The sequence below is a fragment of the Mobula birostris genome, chromosome 11 (assembly GCF_030028105.1).
Source record: "Mobula birostris isolate sMobBir1 chromosome 11, sMobBir1.hap1, whole genome shotgun sequence".
NCBI lineage: Eukaryota > Metazoa > Chordata > Chondrichthyes > Myliobatiformes > Myliobatidae > Mobula > Mobula birostris.
The window spans coordinates 46,209,503-46,231,258 of NC_092380.1; the positions used below are offsets into that span (position 1 = coordinate 46,209,503).

At 42.9% G+C, this 21,756-nt stretch overlaps 1 protein-coding gene across 1 annotated transcript in view; it reads left to right on the forward strand.

The window, feature by feature from the left end:
- Positions 1-21,084, forward strand: part of ehf (ets homologous factor) — a 41,332-nt gene extending 20,248 nt beyond the window's left edge. The window contains exons 7-8 of the mRNA XM_072273109.1: positions 12,206-12,401; positions 19,229-21,084. Coding sequence (XP_072129210.1) covers positions 12,206-12,401; positions 19,229-19,328 — 296 coding nt within the window. The 3' untranslated portion in view covers positions 19,329-21,084. The remainder of the gene's footprint in view (positions 1-12,205; positions 12,402-19,228) is intronic.
- Positions 21,085-21,756: the final 672 nt, after the last annotated feature.

Sequence of the window (21,756 nt, forward strand, 5' to 3'; positions counted from 1 at the left end):
ATTTGTTCTCAGTTGTTTGGAACACTTTCTGGAGCCTTGCTTCTCTCTAACTCTGTAAGCTCCTCCAGTCTGCATCCCTCAAAGATTTCTGCATCCACCCAGTCCAGCCACTTGAGCATCCCTATTCTCATTGTTGATCTATTGATAAGCAGGTCCTCAGTTCCATTGACCCATGAGCCCCGGAGCTTCCTACTCAATCCTTTAAACATCTTTACTCTAGTTTCTTCTTTTAATACACTCAAAAAAGTCATTGAGATGATATGCCAAATCTACGCAAATTTCTAAGCAAGTTGCTGATCTCTCCACCCCTGATACCCTGACAATGACTGGCTCACGGACCTCTTATAGTCAATAATCAGCTCCTCGGTCTTGCTGACATTGAGTGAGAGGTTGTTGTTGTGGCACCACTCAGCCAGATTTTCAATCTCCCTCCTATATAGTTGATTCATCACCACCTTTGATTTGGCCTACATCAGTGGTGTTGTCAGCAAACTTAACTATGGCACTGGAGCAGTACTTGGCCTCACAGTCATAGGTATAAAGTGAGTAGAGCAGGGAGGTAGGCACAGAGCCTTGTGGTGCACCTGCACAGACAGAGATTGTGGATGAGAAATGGTTGCCCATCCAAACTGACTGGGGTGTGCGAGTGAGGAAGTCAAGGGTCCAGTTGCACGAGGAGGTGCCAATGAGGTATTCATTCTCAGGCCTGATGCAGGGTCTCAACCAAACATCAACTTACACCTTTCGGCTCCACAGATGCCGCCTGACCCCTGAGTTCTTCCAGCTGCCTTCACCAGGTAGGGGTATTGAAAAGAAGAGGGCAAAGATGAGAAGCAAGTGTTTTAAAGAAGATTTGAGAACAAAGACTTTTAAAAAGAGTGACTGTCATCCGGATCACACTGCCAAAGGAGGTGGTGGGTCCATATGCAATCACTACACCTACAAGTCATTTAGACAGGCACTTGAATAGTCAAAATATAGAAGCATGTGGACCTATTTGCTGGCGAATGGGATGAGTTTAGATTGGGAAAGCAGTTGATCTGGACGTTGCAGGCTCGACAGCCACACACTGCACATACAGTTCTATGACTTTACAATGTGATTATGTTGGCTCTTGTGCCAAACAGAACAGAAATTTATTCAAATGTAGTAGACCAATAAAAAACAATGTTAATGAAGCCAATATGGGATGTGTTTTTAGTTTCCAGACTATCTTTGAAAGTTGTGAGATGTTCCACACATTTCAAATTGTCCAGCACAATAATTCCAATGGGTAATAGTGCAACAATTCAGCCTATTGACAATCTGGGGAAAAGTGCAAAGTGGCCTCTATAATCTCTACTTGGAATTGAAGGGGGTATAAAAGATAATGCATTCCTTTCCCCAGAAACATCAAGCATAGGCTACATAGAATGACAGAATCTACAGCATAGGGGCTGATAACTTCATCTCCACTAGGCTCGAATTTATGGTTGTAGAATGTTCTCCCCATTCTGTTTCATTTAACTTCATCTGGGTATCCCTCAATCCTTAAGATCTCTAATCCAATTCAAACACAGTGGTGTCTTGGTTATCATTTAAGGAGAGCAGAGCTGGAAACAGTAATAATCAAATGCAGAATATTCTTCTGCAGCTGTGTAAGAATTGAAAAAAAGAGGTTGGCAGGAAGATGGTAGGTCTGTGCTGTTCAGCTAGATGACTCTATACACTATGATCATGTAGTCTGGGCCATTAAATGCAACAGTGATTGTATCTAATGAATAGATATCAAATAAAACATCAATAAATAGCAGTCTATCAGTCTGTATCAAGGCCAGCCTTAGACATAAACAAGAGCTCTAAACTTCTGATGTTTCTGATTTAATTCACAGACTGTTTCCTGTTCGGAAGCTCTCCCATAAATATAATATTCAAAACACCTTCAGCCAAAATTTTCCATTGCAAATATAATCATTGAGTTGCTCATTATGTTCTTTTCCCAAACATTACCTCAAGACACAATTTATTTCCTTGAAACCCTTTTTTACCGGTTGAAGGGTTGGGAGACAGATGATACAGTTTGAGTATAAAGGGCAAAAAATCCAATTGGAAAGTGTTTTTTTCTCTCTCAGTAACTTAGTAGCTAGTTGTAATTTGAAATATGTCAGGTTAAAGGCTAACTGAGATCAGTTTAACATAAAATTTACAAAGAGAGTTAGAGTTAGACTCCAAACTAAAGGTGTAGCTATGGGCACCCGTATGGGTCCGAGCTATGCCTGCCTTTTCGTTGGCTTTGTGGAACAATCTATGTTCCGTGCCTATTCTGGTATCTGTCCCCCACTTTTCCTTCGCTACATCGACGACTACATTGGCGCTGCTTCCTGTACGCATGCAGAGCTCGTTGACTTTATTAACTTTGCCTCCAACTTTCACCCTGCCCTCAAGTTTACCTGGTCCATTTCCGACATCTCCCTCCCCTTTCTAGATCTTTCTGTCTCTGTCTCTGGAGACAGCTTATCCACTGATGTCTACTATAAGGCTACTCACTCTCACAGCTATCTGGATTATTCCTCTTCTCACCCTTTATCTTGCAAAAATGCCATCCCCTTCTCGCAATTCCTCCGTCTCTGCCGCATCTGCTCTCAGGATGAGGCTTTTCATTCCAGGATGAGGGAGATGTCCTCTTTTTTTAAAGAAAGGGGCTTCCCTTCCTCCACCATCAACTCTGCTCTCAAATGCATCTTCCCCATTTCACGTACATCTGCTCTCACTCCATCTTCCCGCCACCCCACTAGGAATAGGGTTCCCCTAGTCCTCACCTACCACCCCACCAGCCTCCGGGTCCAACATATTATTCTCTGTAACTTCCGCCACCTCCAACGGGATCCCACAACTAAGCACATCTCTCCCTCCACCCCCCCCCAGCTTTCCACAAGGATCGCTCCCTACGCAACTCCCTTGTCCATTCGTCCCCCCCCATCCCTCCCCACTGATCTCCCTCCTGGCACTTATCCTTGTAAGCGGAACAAGTGCTACACATGCCCTTACACTTCCTCCCTTGCCACCATTCAGGGCCCCAGACAGTCCTTCCAGGTGAGGCGAAACTTCACCTGTGAATTGGCTGGGGTGATATACTGCGTCCGGTTCTCCTGATGTAGCCTTCTATATATTGGCGAGACCCGATGCAGACTGGGAGATCATTTTACTGAACACCTGTGCTCTGTCCGCCAGAGAAAGCAGGATCTCCCAGTGGCCATACATTTTAATTCCACATCCCATTCCCATTCTGATATGTCTATCCACGGCCTCCTCTGCTGTAAAGATGAAGCCACACACAGGTTGGAGGGACAACACCTTATATTCCGTCTGGGTAGCCTCCAATCTGGTGGCATGAACACTGACTTCTCTAACTTCCGTTAATGCCCCACTCCCCCTCGTACCCCATCCGTTATTTATTTATTTATATACACACATTCTTTCTCTCTCTCTCCTTTTCCTCCCTCTGTCCCTCTGATTACACCCCTTGCCCATCCTCTGGGTTCCCCCCCCCCACCTTTTCCTTCTCCCTGGGCCTCCTGTCCCATGATCCTCTCATATCCCTTTTGCCAATCACCTGTCCATCTCTTGGCTCCATCCCTCCCTCTCCTGTCTTCTCCTATCATTTTGGATCTCCCCCTGCCCCTCCCACTTTCAAATCTCTTACTAACTCTTCCTTCAGTTAGTCCTGACGAAGGGTCTCGGCCTGAAACATCGACTGTACCTCTTCCTAGAGATGCTGCCTGGCCTGCTGCGTTCACCAGCAACTTTGATGTGTGTTGCTCAAAGAGAGTTAGATGTCTTCTGTCTTGCCTGTACTGAAAGGGTAGTAGACTCATTGGTAGCTTTTTCAAAGAGTTGTCTTGAATTGAACAATTTTCTGTGATTATTAAACTATGACTCAGAAAAGATGTACAAGGGCGAAGTAATAACAGAATAAAGTATTAACAGTCACGAAGAAAGTGCAGCGCAGGCAGACAATAAAGTGTACTCCATGATGAGGTAGATTGTGAGATTAGGAGTCCATCTGATTGTACAAGGGCACTGTTCAATAACATTGGGATAGAAGCTGCCCTTAAACCTGGTGGTGCAAGATTTCAGGCTTTTGTATCTTCTGCACAAGGGGAGGGGCAAGAACAGAGGGATGTCAGGGTGGGTAGGGTCTTTGATTATGTTAGCTGCTTTACCCAGGTGTAGACAGAAGAGAGCTCAGAGTCCCCTGCCAGACCACAGGGTTATAGTGTGTGGACATGCACTTATCTGCTACTGCTGGCCTTCCATAGTGCCTCATGTTTACCCACTTTTGAGCTGCCAGCTCTATGCTGAATCTATCCAATTCAGTGATATGGTAAAGCTGCAGAATACAATGGATCTTTAATCCTGGGGGATCCCGGACAATTTGATAGGATTAGTAACCCCAGGCAGATATTCAACCTACTGCATTGTACTTCATCTGGCAAGTCACTGGAGTTGGGACTTTAATTCTCCCATTTCTGCCCTACATGTACTGTATACTTGTAGTGAGGTTCCTCCATCTATTGTTTAGGTAAGGTTGTTAAACAACTCCTTTCTCCTTCTCCACTGCTCATTGAGGAATACAAACGTATTCTACCTTAAATTGTTCAAATATTAATCTTGTCTTTAGGTAGTTTTCAAGGCCCTTATCCTCACATGATAAATGGGTTTCGAAGGATGTTGACAGGATCTGTGAGCTTATGGCAATTGCTTTGCATTTGCCAATGAAATTGGCCTCAAAACCCTTCCTGTCTGTCAACTTAAATAGGACAGGTTATGTGATCTTTCCCTCATCATTTTACACAAAGTAAGAAAGTAAAAAGTAAAACTGGTTAAATGAGGTCATACCCAACTCAAAAATGCCAAGTATGAAGTTGGAAACCAAGAGATATTAACTACTGTGATTTTGTTCCAGTCATACACTCTATTTGGCACTACCATGTTAATTAAATACTTCCGACGATGGAGCAGCTGATAAATTATTAATGGATCTAATACCCCCAGTTCATTAATGGAGGCTCTGAGGTGGGAAAATGTGTCAAATTAGATTCACTTAATTTTGATAGTATCCAAAGGATCAAGTAAATGTGGATTGGAGCAGGCTGTTTTCTGGCAAAGATGCAAGTGGGAGACCTTCAAAAGTGAAATCTTGAGAGTAGAAAGCTTATACGTGCCTGTCAGAGTAAAAGGTAAAGATAACTGGTTTAGGAAACTTTAATTTTCAAGACATATTGAGGCCCTGGTTGAGAAAAAAATGGATGTGCATAACAGGTATAGGCAGGTAGGAACAAATGAGGTACTTATGGAGTACAAGAAATGCAAGAGAACACTCAAAGAAATCAAGAGGGTTACAAGAAGGCATGAGGTTGCCCTAGCAGACAAGGTGAAGGAGAATCCTAGGGGATTTTACAAGTATGTTGACAACAAAAGGATTGCAAGGGACAAAATTAGCACTCCGGAAGATCAGAATGGTAATCCATATGTGGAGCCCAAAAGAGGTGGGGAGATCTTAAATGGATTTTTTGTATCTGTATTTACTCAGGAGATGGACACAGAGTCTATAGAAGTGAGGCAAAGCAGCAGTGAGGTTATGGACCCTTTACAGAATACAGAGGAGGAGGTGTTTGTTGTCTTGAGGCAAATTAAGGTGGATAACTCCCCAGAGCCTGACAAGGTGTTCCCTCAGACCCTGTGGAAAGCAAGTGCAGCAGATGCCTGGGGTTCAATCAGAGTTACTTAAATCATCTATAGGGACAGATGAGATATTGGAGGATAGGAGGTTAGCTCATGTCATTCTGCTGTTTAAGAAAAGCTCCAAAAATAAACCAGGAAATTATATGCCAGTGAGCCTGACATCAGTAGTGGGAAAGTAGCTGGAAAGTATTCTAAGGGACCGCATATATGAGTATTTGGATAGATATGGACTAATTAGGAATAGTCAGCATAGCTTTGGGTGTGGTAGGTCATGTCTAGCTAATCTTAGACTTTTTCAAGGAAAGCAAGTAAAGTTTACCAGGAAAGTTGATGAAGACAAGGCAGTGGATGTTATCTACATGGACTTTAGCAAGGCATTTGACAAGGTCCCACATGGGCTGAAAAATGGCAGATGGAATTTAAAGCAGACAAGTGCGAGGTATTACACTTCAGTCGGGCCAGCCAGGGTAGGTCTTACACAGTGAATGGTGGGGCACTGAGGGGTACAGGTAGGGTCAATGCAAGCAGGCCTTTTCCACTGAAGTTTGGGTGCGACTACCACTAGAGGTCATGGGTTAAGGGTGAAAAGTGAAAAGATTAAGGGGAACATGAGGGGGAACTTCTCCACACAGAGGGTCATGAGAGTGTGGAACGAGTTGCCAGCACAAAAGGTGCATGTGAGCTCGATTTCAGTGTTTAAGAGAAGTTTGAATGGGTATATGGATAGTAGGGGTATGGAGGTCTATGGGTGTGGAGCTTTGGGTGCAGGTTGATGGGAATAAACATAGAAACATAGAAAACCTACAGCACAATACAGGCCCTTCGGCCCACAAAGCTGTGCCAAACATGTCCTTACCTTAGAAATTACCTAGGCTTACCCATAGCCCTCTATTTCTCTAAGCTCCATGTACCTATCCAAAAGTTTCTTAAAATACCCTATTGTATCCATCTCCACCACTGTTGCCGGCAGCCCATTCTACGCACTCACCACTCTCTGAGTAAAAAACTTACCCCTGACATCTCCTCCGTACCTACTCCCTGGCACCTTAAACCTGTGTCCTCTTGTGGCAATCATTTTAGCCCTGGGAAAAAGCCTATGACTATCCACATGATCAATGCCTCTCGTCATCTTATACACCTCCATCAGGTCACCTTTCATCCTCCTCCGCTCCAAGGAGAAACGGCTGAATTCACTCAACCTGCTTTCATAAGGCATGCTCCCCAATCCAGGTAACATCCTTGTAAATCTCCTCTGCACCCTTTCTATGGCTTCCACATCCTTCCTGTAGTGAGGCGACCAGAACTGAGCACAGTACTCCAAGTGGGGTCTGACCAGGGTCCTATATAGCTGCAACAGTACCTCTCGGTTCCTAAATTCAATTCCACGATTAATGAAGGCCAATACACCATATGCCTTCTTAACCACAAAGTCAACCTGCACAGCTGCTTTGAGTATCCTATGGACTCGGACCCCAAGATCCCTCTGATTCTGCACACACTGCCAAGAGTCTTACCATTATTACTATATTCTGCCACCTCACACTTATGTGGGTTGAATTCCATCTGCAACTTCTCAGCCCAGTTTTGCATCCTATCAATGTCCCGCCGTGGCCTCTGACAGCCCTCCACACTATCCACAACACCTCCAACCTTTGTGTCATCAGCAAACTTACTAACCCATCCCTCCACTTCCTCATCACGAAGAGTAAGGCTCTCAGTACAGATCCCTGAGGCACACCACTGGTCACCGACCTCCATGCAGAATATGACCCGTCTACAACCACTCTTTGCCTTCTGTGAGCAAGCCAGTTCTAGATCCACAAAGTAATGTCCCCTTGGATCCCATGCTTCCTTACTTTCTCAATAAGCCCTGTATGGGATACCTTATCAAATGACTAGACAATTTAAATAGTTCAGCAGTAACTAGATGGGCTGAAAGCCTCTTTCTGTGCTGTAGTTTTCTCTGACTCTCTGACTCTATTATACCTTTCATAGCTTAAAGTTGTCTCAAAGCATTTCTGAGTCAATTACGAGTTTCCAAAGCCTAGTTTGTTGTAATGTAAAAACCAGCTTACCTGGCTTGAACACAACAAGTTTCTCTGACTGACCCACAATGTGATAATGGCCCAAGAGCTCTTTAAGCATTCACAAAGACCAGTCCCTTACCTCACCCAAGATGCTGAAGTTCCTGATTTTAATTTTGGTAAGCAGCCTCGGAAATGAAATTAGGTCAATGTTTCACAGAGAAGGCTCCACTATCCCAGCAAATGGGTTAAAAGAGATAAGTTAGTCATTGTGTGTTAACATCCATTGTCACCTTTTAGTTCCTAGTTTTACCATTTCTCTTGACTTGAATTCAAAACATTCAACATACTTCCCTATTCTATTTATTCTTTACTTAATCTCATGACTGAGGTATCGCACTCTCTTTCTTTTCTTGATAATTTTAAATTCTGAGCTAACCATTGCTACTGAACTACTGTTGGGTTACTCCATATCCGTTTTCCATTCATCCATTTGTAATGTCACTCTGACATTCTCCTCCAGCAAGGGAGACTCCTTGCCCTCACTTTGCAAGGCTGATGTCCTGGAACGGGAGAAGGGATGAGAACAGATGTGCACTGAAATCATGCTACAGTTGTACAAAGTGATTGTCAGACCATATCTGGAGGAACTTCCTTAGTGCTTGGCATGCATTGTAGATTTGCGAGGCATGAAATTTACCGAGAATATAATATTATGAGGTTGAAATTTACAAGTAGGAATTTGATCAACATTTCGCAATATTAGCTGGAAGCATTTGTTAAATAAGTAAAAACTGGTTCTGCTGGTTAGAGAAGTAGAAGTAGGGAAGATAGCCTGAATTATCCGGCATAGAAAAAGGCCCTTCAGCCCATTGTGTCTGCACCATGCAACAACCTTCATCTACTCTAATACTGTTTTCCTTCTTTTATCCCCATTAACGCCCCCATGCAATTCACAGCAGCCAGTTAACCTGCCAACCCACACATCTTCAGGATGTTGGAAACCAGAGCACCCGGAAAATATCCATACGATTATGGGGAAGCAAGCAAACTCCATTCAGACAATGCCAGAGGTCACGATTGATTATTAACCGCTGCACCACTGCACCAGCTGTTCAGTGACAACTGACCGATGTTGCCCTTTAACTACTGGGCAGCACAGAGACCCATCTGGTAGAACCACTGCCTCACAGTGCCGGGAACCCAAATTCAGGTGTTGTCTGTGTGGAGTTTGCATGCTCTGTGACCATATCCATTCCCCATGATGCTTTGGTTTGCTCCCACGTCTCAAAGACATGCTGGCTGGTAGGTTAATTAGTGCACTGCCCCTGATGTGTGGATGAGTGGTTGAAAATGGGAAAACAATAATGAGGATATGGGGAGATTAAACAGGAGATTCATGTAGGATTAGTGGTTCATGTTTGATGCAGATTGAAGGGTGAAGGTTCTATGTTCTATTTCTCTGTGAGCATACTTCCTTCTTCTCAATGTTACACTGTGTGGTTAAGTGTTACAGACTGTTCTTTACAATGGCTTAATAAAAGAAATATATTTAACCCATTATTACAGTTTAAAACTGATCATTTTCTGCATGGAGATTTGTAATTACTTTGTTGTCCCTCATTGCCACTTGGGAGTAAAGGGAACCATCTCCTTGATGCATGATTCAGTTTGAGATCTCAGCAATGAACCAGCGATGTTCTGGCATTATCTCTTACTAGCTCTTCCTTCAGTTAGTCCTGATGAAGGGTCTCGGCCCGAAACGTCGACCGTACCTCTTCCTAGGGATGCTGCCTGGCCTGCTGCGTTCACCAGCAAATTTGATGTGTGTTGCTTGAATTTCCAGCATCTGCAGAATTCCTTGTGTTTATGTTCTGGCACTCATTTGTTCGCTGTCTAAGGTGCTGTACCATCACCTTACAAAAGAAGTTCAACCAGTGTCAATTCCTTATGTGAAATGAAAATGTGGTTTTTGGAAGCTCTCTCTCTGAGGACACTATGCTTATGCACACTACATACTTCTTTAAAGAAAATCTCTCTTTTTAATTGAAAACTGAGGCTTAGGGATGGTGCTGCCAATCTCCTGAATATGACCCCTTTCCCACCAAACCAACTGTGTGTAGTTCTGTTCACCGCACTATGGGAAGGAGAGGAAATTCGCCAGGATGTTGCCTGGATTGAAGTTATAAGGAGGGATTGGATAGGCCTGGTCTGCTTTCTCTGGAGTGGGTGACTTGATAGGGAGTTATAAAGTTATGAGGTTGATAGATTAGATAGAAAAATCTTTATCTCATGGTGTGGTTATCAAGAACAAGAGGATTTAGGTTTAAGGTAAGTATGAGAGGGAATGGAGGAGATGACAGTGGGAATTTTTACACATGGAAGCTGGCTGGAATCTAGAAAACCCTGCCTTTGGAAGTGCTAAAGCTTTATAACATCAGTTAAGTAGCATGCAGACAATTATTGAATTGTCAGAGCATGGAAGAACCTCATAAGGTTAAATGGCTAAAATAGATGTACAATAGCTGTTATTGATGTCTATGACACATAGAGTCACAGATACAGAGAGCGAAACAGGATCAAAACAGACCCTTTGGGCCAGCTCCACCAATTTGCCTATCTGAGCTAGTCCTACTTGTCCGTGTTTGGCCTATATTCCAGTAAATGTTTCCTATCCTTGTACCTGTCCAAATACCTTTTAATTGTACCCACCTCTACCATTTCCTCTGGTTGAATGTCCAAACTGGTGCAGTCTTCTATTGATTCCTTAGTCCTGACGAAGGGTCACGGCCCGAAACGTCGACCGTACCTCTTCCTAGAGATGCTGCCTGGCCAGCTGCATTCACCAGCAACTTTGATGTGTGTTGCTTGAACTTCCTGCATCTGCAGATTTCCTTGTGTTTACTCTGAACTTAGCTTGTTCTATATACCCCCAACCTAGGTGTTGAAAACTTACTCTTAGGACAGCTTGAAACCTTCCTCTCTCAACTTAAACCTTTGTCCTCTCCTCTTGGATGACCCTATCTTAACAAAATTTTGTATAGATGACTCATTCTGAAGCTCTGTCTACAGATTGATCCACCTCAAACTAGAAACCGCTGTATTGTAATGATGTGGAAATCAGGGACGTTTGCGCTCTCCCTGTGTCTGATGTACAAACCTGGCAGGCCCTCAGTAACATGCTCAGTAGAGAGTACAGACCATCCTTAGTAGAACCATTTTTCAACACACTCCTGGGCACAGCTTAGTTGTTAGTTTCTTGGGAGAGGCTCAGCAATTGAACGGGGCACTGGAAACCAGCTTGAGGAGGGTCTACTTAATGTACAACATAACCCTCATGATCAGAGGAAGGAGATAGAGAACCTAGTGGCATACTGTAAAGAGAACAATCTCTCCCCCAATGTCAGCAAAAGGAAAGAGCTGATCACTGACTTCATGAAGTAGGCTTCTGCGCAACCTTTGTCTGTATCGATAGTGCTGAGGTGGAGATGGTTGACAGCTTTGAGTTCCTATTGAAATATTACCCAGAACGACCACAATCATGGTCAAGAAAGCACACCAACATTTCTACCTCCTAAGGAAGCTAAATAAATTTAACAATTCTCCATTGACCCTCACCAATTTTCTTCAGTTAAAAAGCATCCTGTTTGGACATATCACAACTTGATACGGCACCTGCCCTAAACACCCAAGAAATTGCATAGAGCTTTAAACACAGCTCAAAATACAAACCACCCTTTCCTCCAGTGATGTTGTCTACACTTCCTGCTCAGGAAACTATCGAAAATAATCAACACTCCCTCCCCAATCATTCTTTCTTCCTCCTCCTTCCACCTTAGAAGATAAAAAAAAAAGCTTGAAAGTATAAGTGCCATCTTGCTCCAGGTCAGCTTCTATCCTGCTTTAAGCAGAGAAGTGGTTTGAGTAGACCTGGCATGCACTAACAGATGAAACCTTGACCTCCCAGGCTACCTCGTTATGGTTCCTGCTCATGATTTTTCTACCCTCACTGCACTTCCTCTGTGCATGTATTCCTGACCCTCACCCCCCGAGTGCTAACTTTTCAATTACCTTTGGATAATTTCTGAGATGCCAAGGGTTAGAAGGGTATCCTGTGAACATATGCTTAACTACTGACTGACATCCCAACTTACCCAGTTACCTCACACCCAGCCTTTCCCTCCCACACTCTATCAATAGTCAAATCAGCCTGGTTGAGTGCATCAACCATGCATTGCTTGTCCACACAAGCTGTCCCTCAGAAATGGCTGCACTTTCCAAGCATTAAGAATGAATAGACCAGAATTTAGTCGGCAGTTTCCTTGTGTTTGTTGCGTTTGTCAGTTCCCTTTTCTGTTCTCCAAGAATAACCATGTTTATTATGTTCTCCGTGAGCTTTAGAGTGCTGATGCTGTAAAAAGTCCTGCTGATTCCCTCTTTCACCTTTCGTTGTTCAGGCCCCAGGGGAACACATCTGTGGGAGTTTATTCGTGACATCCTCCTGGACTCGGAGAAGAATCCAGGACTGATCAAGTGGGAAGACCGGTCTGAGGGCATTTTCCGTTTCCTCAAGTCCGAGGCTGTGGCTCAGCTCTGGGGGAAGAAGAAAAACAACAGCAGCATGACGTATGAGAAGCTGAGCCGTGCCATGAGGTAGGAGCTCCAGGGACAGTCTGCTCACCCCATTCATGAGGTAGCAGCTCCTGGGACAGTCTGTTCACCCCCATTCATGAGGTAGGAGCTCCTGGGAAAGTCTTTTTACCCCATTCATGATTTAGGAATTCCTGGGACACTGTTTACCCCCATTCATGAGGTAGGAACTCTTGGGACAGTCTGTTCACCCCATTCATGAGGTAGGAGGTCCTGGGACAGTCTGTTTACCTCCATTCATGATGTAGGTGTTCCTGGGACACTGTTTACCCCCATTCATGAGATAGGAGTTCCTGGGACAGTCTGTTCATCCCCATTCATGAGGTACAAGTTCCTGGGACAGTCTGTTCATCCCCATTCATGAGGTAGGAGATCCCGGGACAGTCTGTTCACCCCATTCATGAGGTAGGAGATCCCGGGACAGTCTGTTCATCCCCATTAAATTCCGAGATGGAGCCAATCTCCTCCCCAAGTCTCCCATTGAGGACTGTAACCCAGCCCAACTCAAGGCTCAGCTGACTCTCTCATCCAGCAGTGTACAAGCCATCTGCCATGTACTGCTCAAAAGACGAAGTTCATGACTGCTGCCACTCCATCATCAACTTAGCAAGATCTTGTACAGACAAACAATGAATGAAACCATTGGTCACCAGATGCTGATGAAGGTTGAGATTCATGAGGTCCAACGTTTTCCTCACCCAGCAGTATCAGTTCAGTTTTTGAGTTTTGTGGGAGATTACAACCGAATTACAACAACCTGTTGTAACACTATCCCATGTTGATTGAATATATGGTGAATATTACAACAAACAAATTGTATCTCTCCAAAGTTCAAGGTAAATTTATTATCAAAGTTCATATATATCAGTGTATAACAACCATGAGATGCATTTTCTTGTGGACATAGTAATAACCAAAACAGGATCAATGGAAGTCCTTTCCAACTTAGTCATTCAACCACTGTGCAAAAGACAACAAACTGTGCAAATACAAAAAGAAAGAAATAATAATATCAAATAAATAACAAAAATATTGTGAACCTGAGATGAAGAGTCCTTGAACGTGAGTCCATAGTTTGTGGGAACACCTAGGCACTCTTCTCATAAAATGAAACTCCAAATGCTAATATTCTCTTGATTGTTTGCTAACTGATTATGCACCCAATTTTAGCTGATATTTATAAGAAGATTACTTTCCTGTTCTTTATAAGATTAAGATAATTTATTAATGGATCTGTCTTTCAGGATCCAAAATAATCCAAAATTCCAGAGCACTGGCTAATACTATTGCCACTGGACAAAAGTGAAGTGTGTGGCATGGAGCAGTAACTAGAAAACCATTTTTGAGAAAAGAATCATTAGTGGCACCACTGAGGTTGTTGCTCATCAGTTTATATCCTTGGAAAGGTCCTGGGTGGCATTAGGGTTGAGGATTCATATTGGAATTGGTTTATTACTGTCACAGGTACCAAGGTACAGTGAGAAGCTTGTTTTCTATATTGTTTATACAGATCAAATTATTGGGCTAGGAAAAGGTAAAACACTAACCATGTAGAATAAAGTGTAACAGCTAACAAGAGAGTGCAGTGCAGATAAACAATGAAGAAGAAGATCGTAACATCTTAGATTGCGAGGCCAAGAGTGCATCCTATCGCAGTGAACTCCAGAGCTCAGAGCCAGAGTCTGACAATGATAGGATGGATCCTGTGCTTGAGCTTGGGTGTATCTCCTGCCCAACAGGAGAGGGAGTGGAGAAGAACATCTGTGGTGAGTGAGTCCTTGGTTATGTTGTCTGCTTTCCTGAGGCAGTGAGAAGACAACATGACCGTAACACCATAAGACCTAGGAGCAGAATTGAGACATTTTGTCCATTAAGTCTGCTCTGCTCTTCTATCATAACTGATTTATTCTCACTCTCAATCCCATCCTCCTGTTTTCTCTTTATAACCTTTGATGCCGTGACCAGTCAAGAACCTATTAATCTCCTTTTTAAATATACTCCATGTTTCGGCCTTCACAGTGATGTGTGGCATTGAATTCACAGATTCACTCACCTCTGGGTATAGAAATTCCTCCTCATCGTCTAAAACTGTGCCTTCTTGTCCCACATGGGTCTTTTTACACTTGCAGTTTTTTAACTTCACCCACAAAGAGACTTGGCAACTTCCAATCCTATGTTACCTCTTTCTAAGGATTTGACTCCATTTTACCAGCAGAACCACCCCACCCCCTCTGTCTTCCTGCCTGTCTTTTTGATACAATGTGTATCCTTAGATGTTAAGTTTCTGTCAGCCACAGTCAGTGATGACCACAGTGTCGTACCTGCTAATCTCTAATTGTGCTGCAAGATCATCTACTGTACCTTATTCTGTATATGTGTGAATTCAAATATAACACCTTCAGTTCTGTATTCACTACCCTTTTCAATTCCCTCCCCCCATATTACACTTCAATACATCCCACTGACTGTAATTTTGCTAGATGATCTGCTTGTCCTTCCTCACAGTCTCATTAAACACTGCATCTACTTGTATACCAGTTGCCCTATCCCCAGCCCTGCCATTCTGGTTCCCAACCCCGCCAGCCCAACACCTCTAGAAAACCTGCCCAAAAGGATATTGGTCCTCTTTGGGTTCAGCTGTGATTAGTTCTTTTTGTGCAGCTCATTCCTTCCTCAGAAGAGATCTGAAACCCTGCCCCCTGCATCAATTCCCTAGCTGCACATTCATCTGCCAAATCATCCTATTCTTACCCTCACTGGCACGTGGCACAGGCAGCAATCCAGAGATAACTATCCTGGATTTCAGTTTTCTACCTAACTCCTTACATTCTGTCTTTCAGGACCTCCTCCCTTTTCCTACCTATGTCTTGGTGCCAATATGTACTACATTTTCTGGAGAAGTACAGAGTCTATAGAGGGGAGGCTGGTTCCTGGGCTGTGCCCACAGCTCTGTGCAGTTACTTGTGGTCATGAGCAGACCAGTTGCCATAGCAAGTCGAGATATATCCAGACAGAATGCTTTCTGTGATGCATCGACAGAAATTGAAAGGGATGTTTCTGAATTTTGGTAGCTTCCTGGGAAATAGAGGTATTGGTGAGACTTCTTAGACATGGCAGCAGCATGGTTAGACCAGGAACTTGAAGCTCTTGGTCCTCTCATTAATCAGCCTTTGGACATTGAGGGATGAAGAACAAGACCTCGCCCCTGGCAATAAACTCATTGTCCATCAGGTAACTGTGATCCATTTCCTTTCTATTGCTTCTGAGACCCACACTACCTCCAGCAGGCATCTCAAGTATCTGGAAGAAGACCACTCACACCGCCTCAGAAAAATCCTCCAAAGAACAAGCAAATCAGTGTGAGCGTGCTCTCCTTTGCCACATCCACAGCACAGGGGCCCTTGCTACACTCTATCAGCTCTGTTGGGCAGAATACGCCATTCACATGCCCAGCACCAATCCCTGTTCTGGGCACTGTCATGGGAAGAGACCATCAGGTGGACAGAAGAAAAGGTTCCAGGAACTGTTCAAAGCCTCCTTGAAGAAATGCAACATCCCTCCTGATTCCTGGGCATCTCTAGCCCAGAACCAGTCAAATGTGGAGAAAAAGCAATTGGAAGTGTATTGAGAACATTAAGTTGATGCATCAGGAATTCAAAGGACCTTCTCCTAAGCAGTGGAAGGAATGCACCACCTCACCCTGCCCACCATCTCATCCACTTCCTCAACTCTAAAGCAGAATATGCAAGAACCATATTGGTGTCATCTGCCAACTTGGTGCCCACAGTGGAAACAAATCAGACCCTATCCCAAAGGAGGTATTGGATCTTCCCGAGCCTCAGTAATGTATGTGGCAAAGACACTTTGACTACTAAGGTTCTAGGTTCTCTCCCAGCATCCATAAGGCAATAGTCCAAGTTAAGAGGGGACCTCAGAGGTCACATTCCCAGGCAACAGATCCATCACCATGTAAATAGAGGAAGTAAACTCACCAGAGTGTTCTTAAACCTGATTTAGATTGTTTTGCTGATTGTAAGTGATAGCATATTCTAGTATTTAGTTTGTTTTCACCTTGGAGGTTATGCTAATCCAGTGAAGTATTTAACAACGTGCTCAGCAAGCATATTACACAAATATTAAATTACTGATTTTGTCCATAATTTTACAGATATTTGTTTAGATTACACATTCTGCCTAACATATTGGAAGCTGGAAATGCGTGGGTTTATTAAATAACACGGGCCTACATTTGACAGCATTCAAAGGAGTTTATTCACTACGCTGGGGTGTGATTGACTAATGAGTGAACACATACGAGGTGTAGGAGACAAAGGAAGGGCAAGGATGAATCATTCTCCACGTAATACTCAACTCCGATCACCCTTCTGGAAAAGAATTTCCTCCAACATTTCAGAGCATTCTGTGGTACAGGACTACATTATTGGGACTGGGGGGGGTGGAATTGTGGTTGGAATAAAGTGTAATTGGGTGGCTGATGGTCAGTGGAAGCTCAGTAGGCAGAAGGGCTAGTTTCTGCACTGTATGATAACAGATTATACCCAGTGTTCCCTCTAATTTGTAGTGTGCACAAACATTTTGTGCTGTGCCATTTTTTTTGCCCATTGACAACAACATGAGTGCCTTGAATTTTTAAGTGGAAGTAAACCTGAGGGTATTCTAAGGATAATAAACTACCAAGTCCAGTTTGTTATTCACTGTTTAAAATAAATAAAATACTACCCATCAATGAGTCTTAGTTCTCATTTACTACATGACAGCATGTAATAATATCAATCCTTTCACACGTTATTAAAGATGTTTGAAATGGTCAAGCAAAGCTTATAAAATTACAAAGCTAGTTGACAAAATATCCAATTAAGTATTTTATTTGGAAGTCATTGCATACAGTACAAGTTTTGTAGCTTTATTACACAAGAGACATAAGCTTGAACAAAGATAATGAAAATACTTAGGCTAAATAAATATTTCTCGTAGCTGCATGTTCCTTCTTCCACGAGCTTTCAGTGTAGCAGTTTCTACTGTTTCCTTAAGCCATTCCGCTTTAAATGAACTAGCAGTTCTTTTGCTATTCTTGCCCTTTGCTTCTTTGGAATTCAACATTGTGAATCAATAATTTCTTCAATAAAAACAGAATAAATAAGCCAGTTCTAAAACCTGCAGACAAATCATCACGAACTCCATGCTGTCAACACCGGATGCATCAGAAACCAGAAAAGGAAATGTGATTGTGTACAATTGTGAAATATACTTAACATGGTTTCTATATATGGTCCGTGTGCAGGTCAGTGGGACTAGGCAGAAAATGGTTCGACACAGCCAAGAAGGGCCAAAAGGCCTGTTTCTGTGCTGTAGTTTTTCTATGGTTTCTATGCCGACGGGGTAGAGGGTGACAACCTTTTGTGCGCCGTTTAAATTCCTTTGTGCACTAGTAGCAGAAGATGTGTGTGCACAGCTTAGAGGGAACATTGATTACACCCCTATGTAAGACCATAAAAGACAGGAGCAGAATTAGGCCATTTGGCCTATCAAGTTCAGTCTGTCATGTGATTGTGGCTGATTTGTTATCACTCTCAATCCTATTCACCTGCCTTCTGCCCATAACCCTTACTAATCAAGAACCTATCAATCTATGCTTTAAATATACTCAATGACTTGGCCTCCGCTGTTGCCTGCGGCAATGAATTTCATAGATTTACCAACCTCTGGCTAAAGAAATTCCTCCTTATCTCTGTTCTAGAGGATGTCCCTCTATTTTGAGGCCGTGCCCTCTAGTCCTAAACTTCCCCACAATTGGAAACATCCTCTCCTCCTCCACACTATCTAGGCCTTTCAATATTCCGTAGGTTTCAATGAAATCCACCCTCCCACTTTCCCCAATTCTTCTAAATTCCAGGAAGTACAGACCCAGGATCATCAAACGCTGCTCATATGTTAACCCTTTCATTCCTGTGATCATTCGAGTCCCACTGTCAGGACACTGTTTCTTAGATAAGGGGCCCAACACTGCTCACAATACTCCAGTTGTGGTCTAACCAATGCCTTATAAAACCTTAGCGTTACATCCTTACTTTTATATTCTAGTCCTCTGGAAATGAATGCTAACATTGCATTTGACTTCACTACTTACTCATGGTGAATATAGGTGTTAAGTGGCAGTAAAGCTTTAACTATGTCTTAGGGGAAGGAGGTGAGGAGTGTACATCCTGTGCATCCCGTCTTTATTGACTTGACATTGTCATTGCTGATTAACTGCACTCTGAAAACCCACACTCATTCGTCAATCATATTTTAATTTACATATGCACAAGGAGAACGACATGGCCCCAGTCACCACACTGTTTGAAAGTCAGAACAGAAAAATGTTATTTTTATATAGAGTTGACTAGCAGTTATGGATTTTGACTATTTAGCAAACGGTGTATGTTTGAGCTCCTTACTTGTAAGATCAATCACCAATCACAATAGAGGTGTTAAAAGTCAACAGGAACTAAAGCTAAAAACCGATGATACTTTGTAAAGTAATTGTCCCTTAGCTGGTGTGTGTGTTTCATATCCTTTCCTTATATTCTTATCTCATCTCCCATAAGTGAAAATGCCTCCAGGAATCTGCTCTGTAAAGGGAATCTTTGCTTTTTAAAGACCTTTCTTGGTTGGGCTGTCTGCAGTCTATTCTTGCCTGGGCATTATGTTAACCCTAGCCTTGCCGCAACTTCCACAAAACACCATGGCCATTCTCTCCTGCTTCTGTTAAACTGAGTCAGATATAGAGCCCTATGCAGCCACTGATGGGATTTCTTTTATATTGACAGATATTATTACAAGCGTGAGATTTTGGAGAGGGTGGATGGCCGCAGACTTGTCTATAAGTTTGGAAAGAATGCTCGTGGTTGGAGAGACTGCGACCGATAGTGGGAATTCTTGGAGGCTGCTGTTGGAGTGACTTCCACCTTATGAAAAGCGACACCAGAAATGGTTGCTGTTATTTATGTGTATAGAAAAATTATGAAGCTGGTCTTTAATCCTTTCCATTTGTCTACAACCTGCCTCTCTAGACCTTGCTGTCTAGATATGAGAGCAGTGGAAATGTGGGGTGGGAAGGAAGAATGAGTTTTCAGATTTCAACCAATGGAACCTCTGGCACCCAGTGACTGCAGGACATTATTAGGATTGTATCTAGGCAAATGTTAGCTGGGAGACACGTACTCGCTGGGGCACACACGTGCACACCAGCTCGGAAGTAGGAGCAGATAAAACATTCTCCAAAAATAAAACAATAATTTGACCACGGAAAATGTTTGTCATTTCAGTCGTCGCTAAACAAATGAATTTATGCAGTGCCTTCATTATGGTAAAGCAAGCGAGGGTTTACTCTGGAGTGCAGCCAGATTCATGAATCCCAGCTGCGAAGAAGAGATCCTGGCCTGTGTGTAAACTGTTGGCTTAATGTTTAAAGAAATGCCTCAAAGGAGCAAAAAGAGGTAAAACGAAATGGAGGGATTCCAGAGCTCGAGGCCTGGTCAGTTGATCTGTGATGAGGGAACCAGGATACACAACTCAAGAACCGATTCTATGTGCAGCTAAGCTCATCCCATCTGTAAAGAACACTCTGGGAAGATGGGGCAGCGTTTCACATGAAGTGCGATCCTTGCTGTGGGTTAATTACCACCACAGCTGACACAATATCAGCAAATTCCTCTGTTTTAAGCTCAGGTAAAATGTGCTTCAGGAATAGTAAATCGTTACCGTGGTATCCCAAGGGCTAAACTTTATATAAGCAACATATAGGAAGATCTGATCTCAACGTTTCATGACAAATGGAAATGGTTAAAGATTATTTTATTCTGCATAATCCTTGTAAATGTATAAAATTTTCTACAATGGGTGGAGTTAAGGCCGTATTTCATATATTTTTTAACTAATGAGGTAACACTGTAATTTGTGTTAATTCTGGTCACCTCAGAACAGTGGTAATGAGACAAAAGTGACATAGAGAGCTGTTTAAATGCAGCAACACTCTTTTACTTGTCCATGTCTATAGAAAATACGTTGGGGTTTCTCATGGAGACAGACAAAATGGGATCTACAGTAAGCCCCACAAACCTGCTCCATCACTCAACAACATCGTACCTGAGGTTTGAGATGAGGCAAATCTTATTGACTTCTGGCAGGTGCCCAATGAAACAAAGAAAACAACTAAATCAGGCTTTTGCTGCTAAGCGATCGTCTCAAACAACAGCACATATTCAATGCAGCAGAACCAGGGTGAGGTAAGGCAACGGACCCAAGGTTCTATCATTTTAGGCACCGGCCCGAGTTGGAAAGGTCGGGTACAGACCGAACCGAGGCGCTGGGGTCCAGTCCCCAGAGCATATTGAAGCAACTGAACCCGATGTTTGGATGATGATTTAGGTGCCGGATGAGATTGAAAATGTGCCTGAACTGAAGGTCTGTGGATGGACTCTCTTTTTGGACTTCAGTTCAGAATACTATTTGCTTGCGTTTATTGTTTGCAAAATTTTTTTTTACTCTCTGCACATTGGGTGTTTAATGGTCTTTTTTTAATGGGTTCTTTTGAGTTTCTTTGTTTCGTGGCTGCCTGTAAGGAGACGAATCTCAAGGTTGTATAATGTATACATACTTTGATAATAAATGTACTTTGAACTTTGATCTTTGACCTGTGTTCCTGCCGACCTTGGTAACCTTTCACCTCTTGTTGATCTTGCTTATCTGCCTGCATCTGCCTTAAAAATATTCAATGATTCCAGTGAGGCAGTAACAAAGAATCATGAATCTCCTAGAGAAAAAAAAACTCAATTCAATCTTAAATGAGTGACTCCCTAGTTTTAAATAATAATTACAGCTCTTGATTCTACAATAAGGTGAAACATTCTGGTTACATCCATCCAGTTAAGACCCCTCAGAATCAAATATGTTACCATCTATTTCTCTTTCTTCTGAACTCCAGTGGATATAAGTCTAGCCTGCCCAATCTTAACTGAAAAGACCATCTACTCTTTCTAGTACAACTACAGCCAGCTGTACGTATCCTTCCACCAGATAATCAGTTGGGAAAAGACTTAGCAGTAGTTTTTCATAGGGATCAGTTTGATCTCTTTCTTTGCTAATGGCTTGTGGTGGAGCAGGGATCATGAGTAGAAATTATGGAAGAGAAGAAATAGGACAAGTGCCAGGCAATTTAGTTTTACACTGGGATAATTTGCAAACGTATATGCTCAGTGACAATTCATTGCACTCGTGTCCACTGGTTACTGGCTGTGCCTAGATTATACTACACAAGAGGAGTGGGACCACCCTATTGCCTTATAAGCCAGCTACA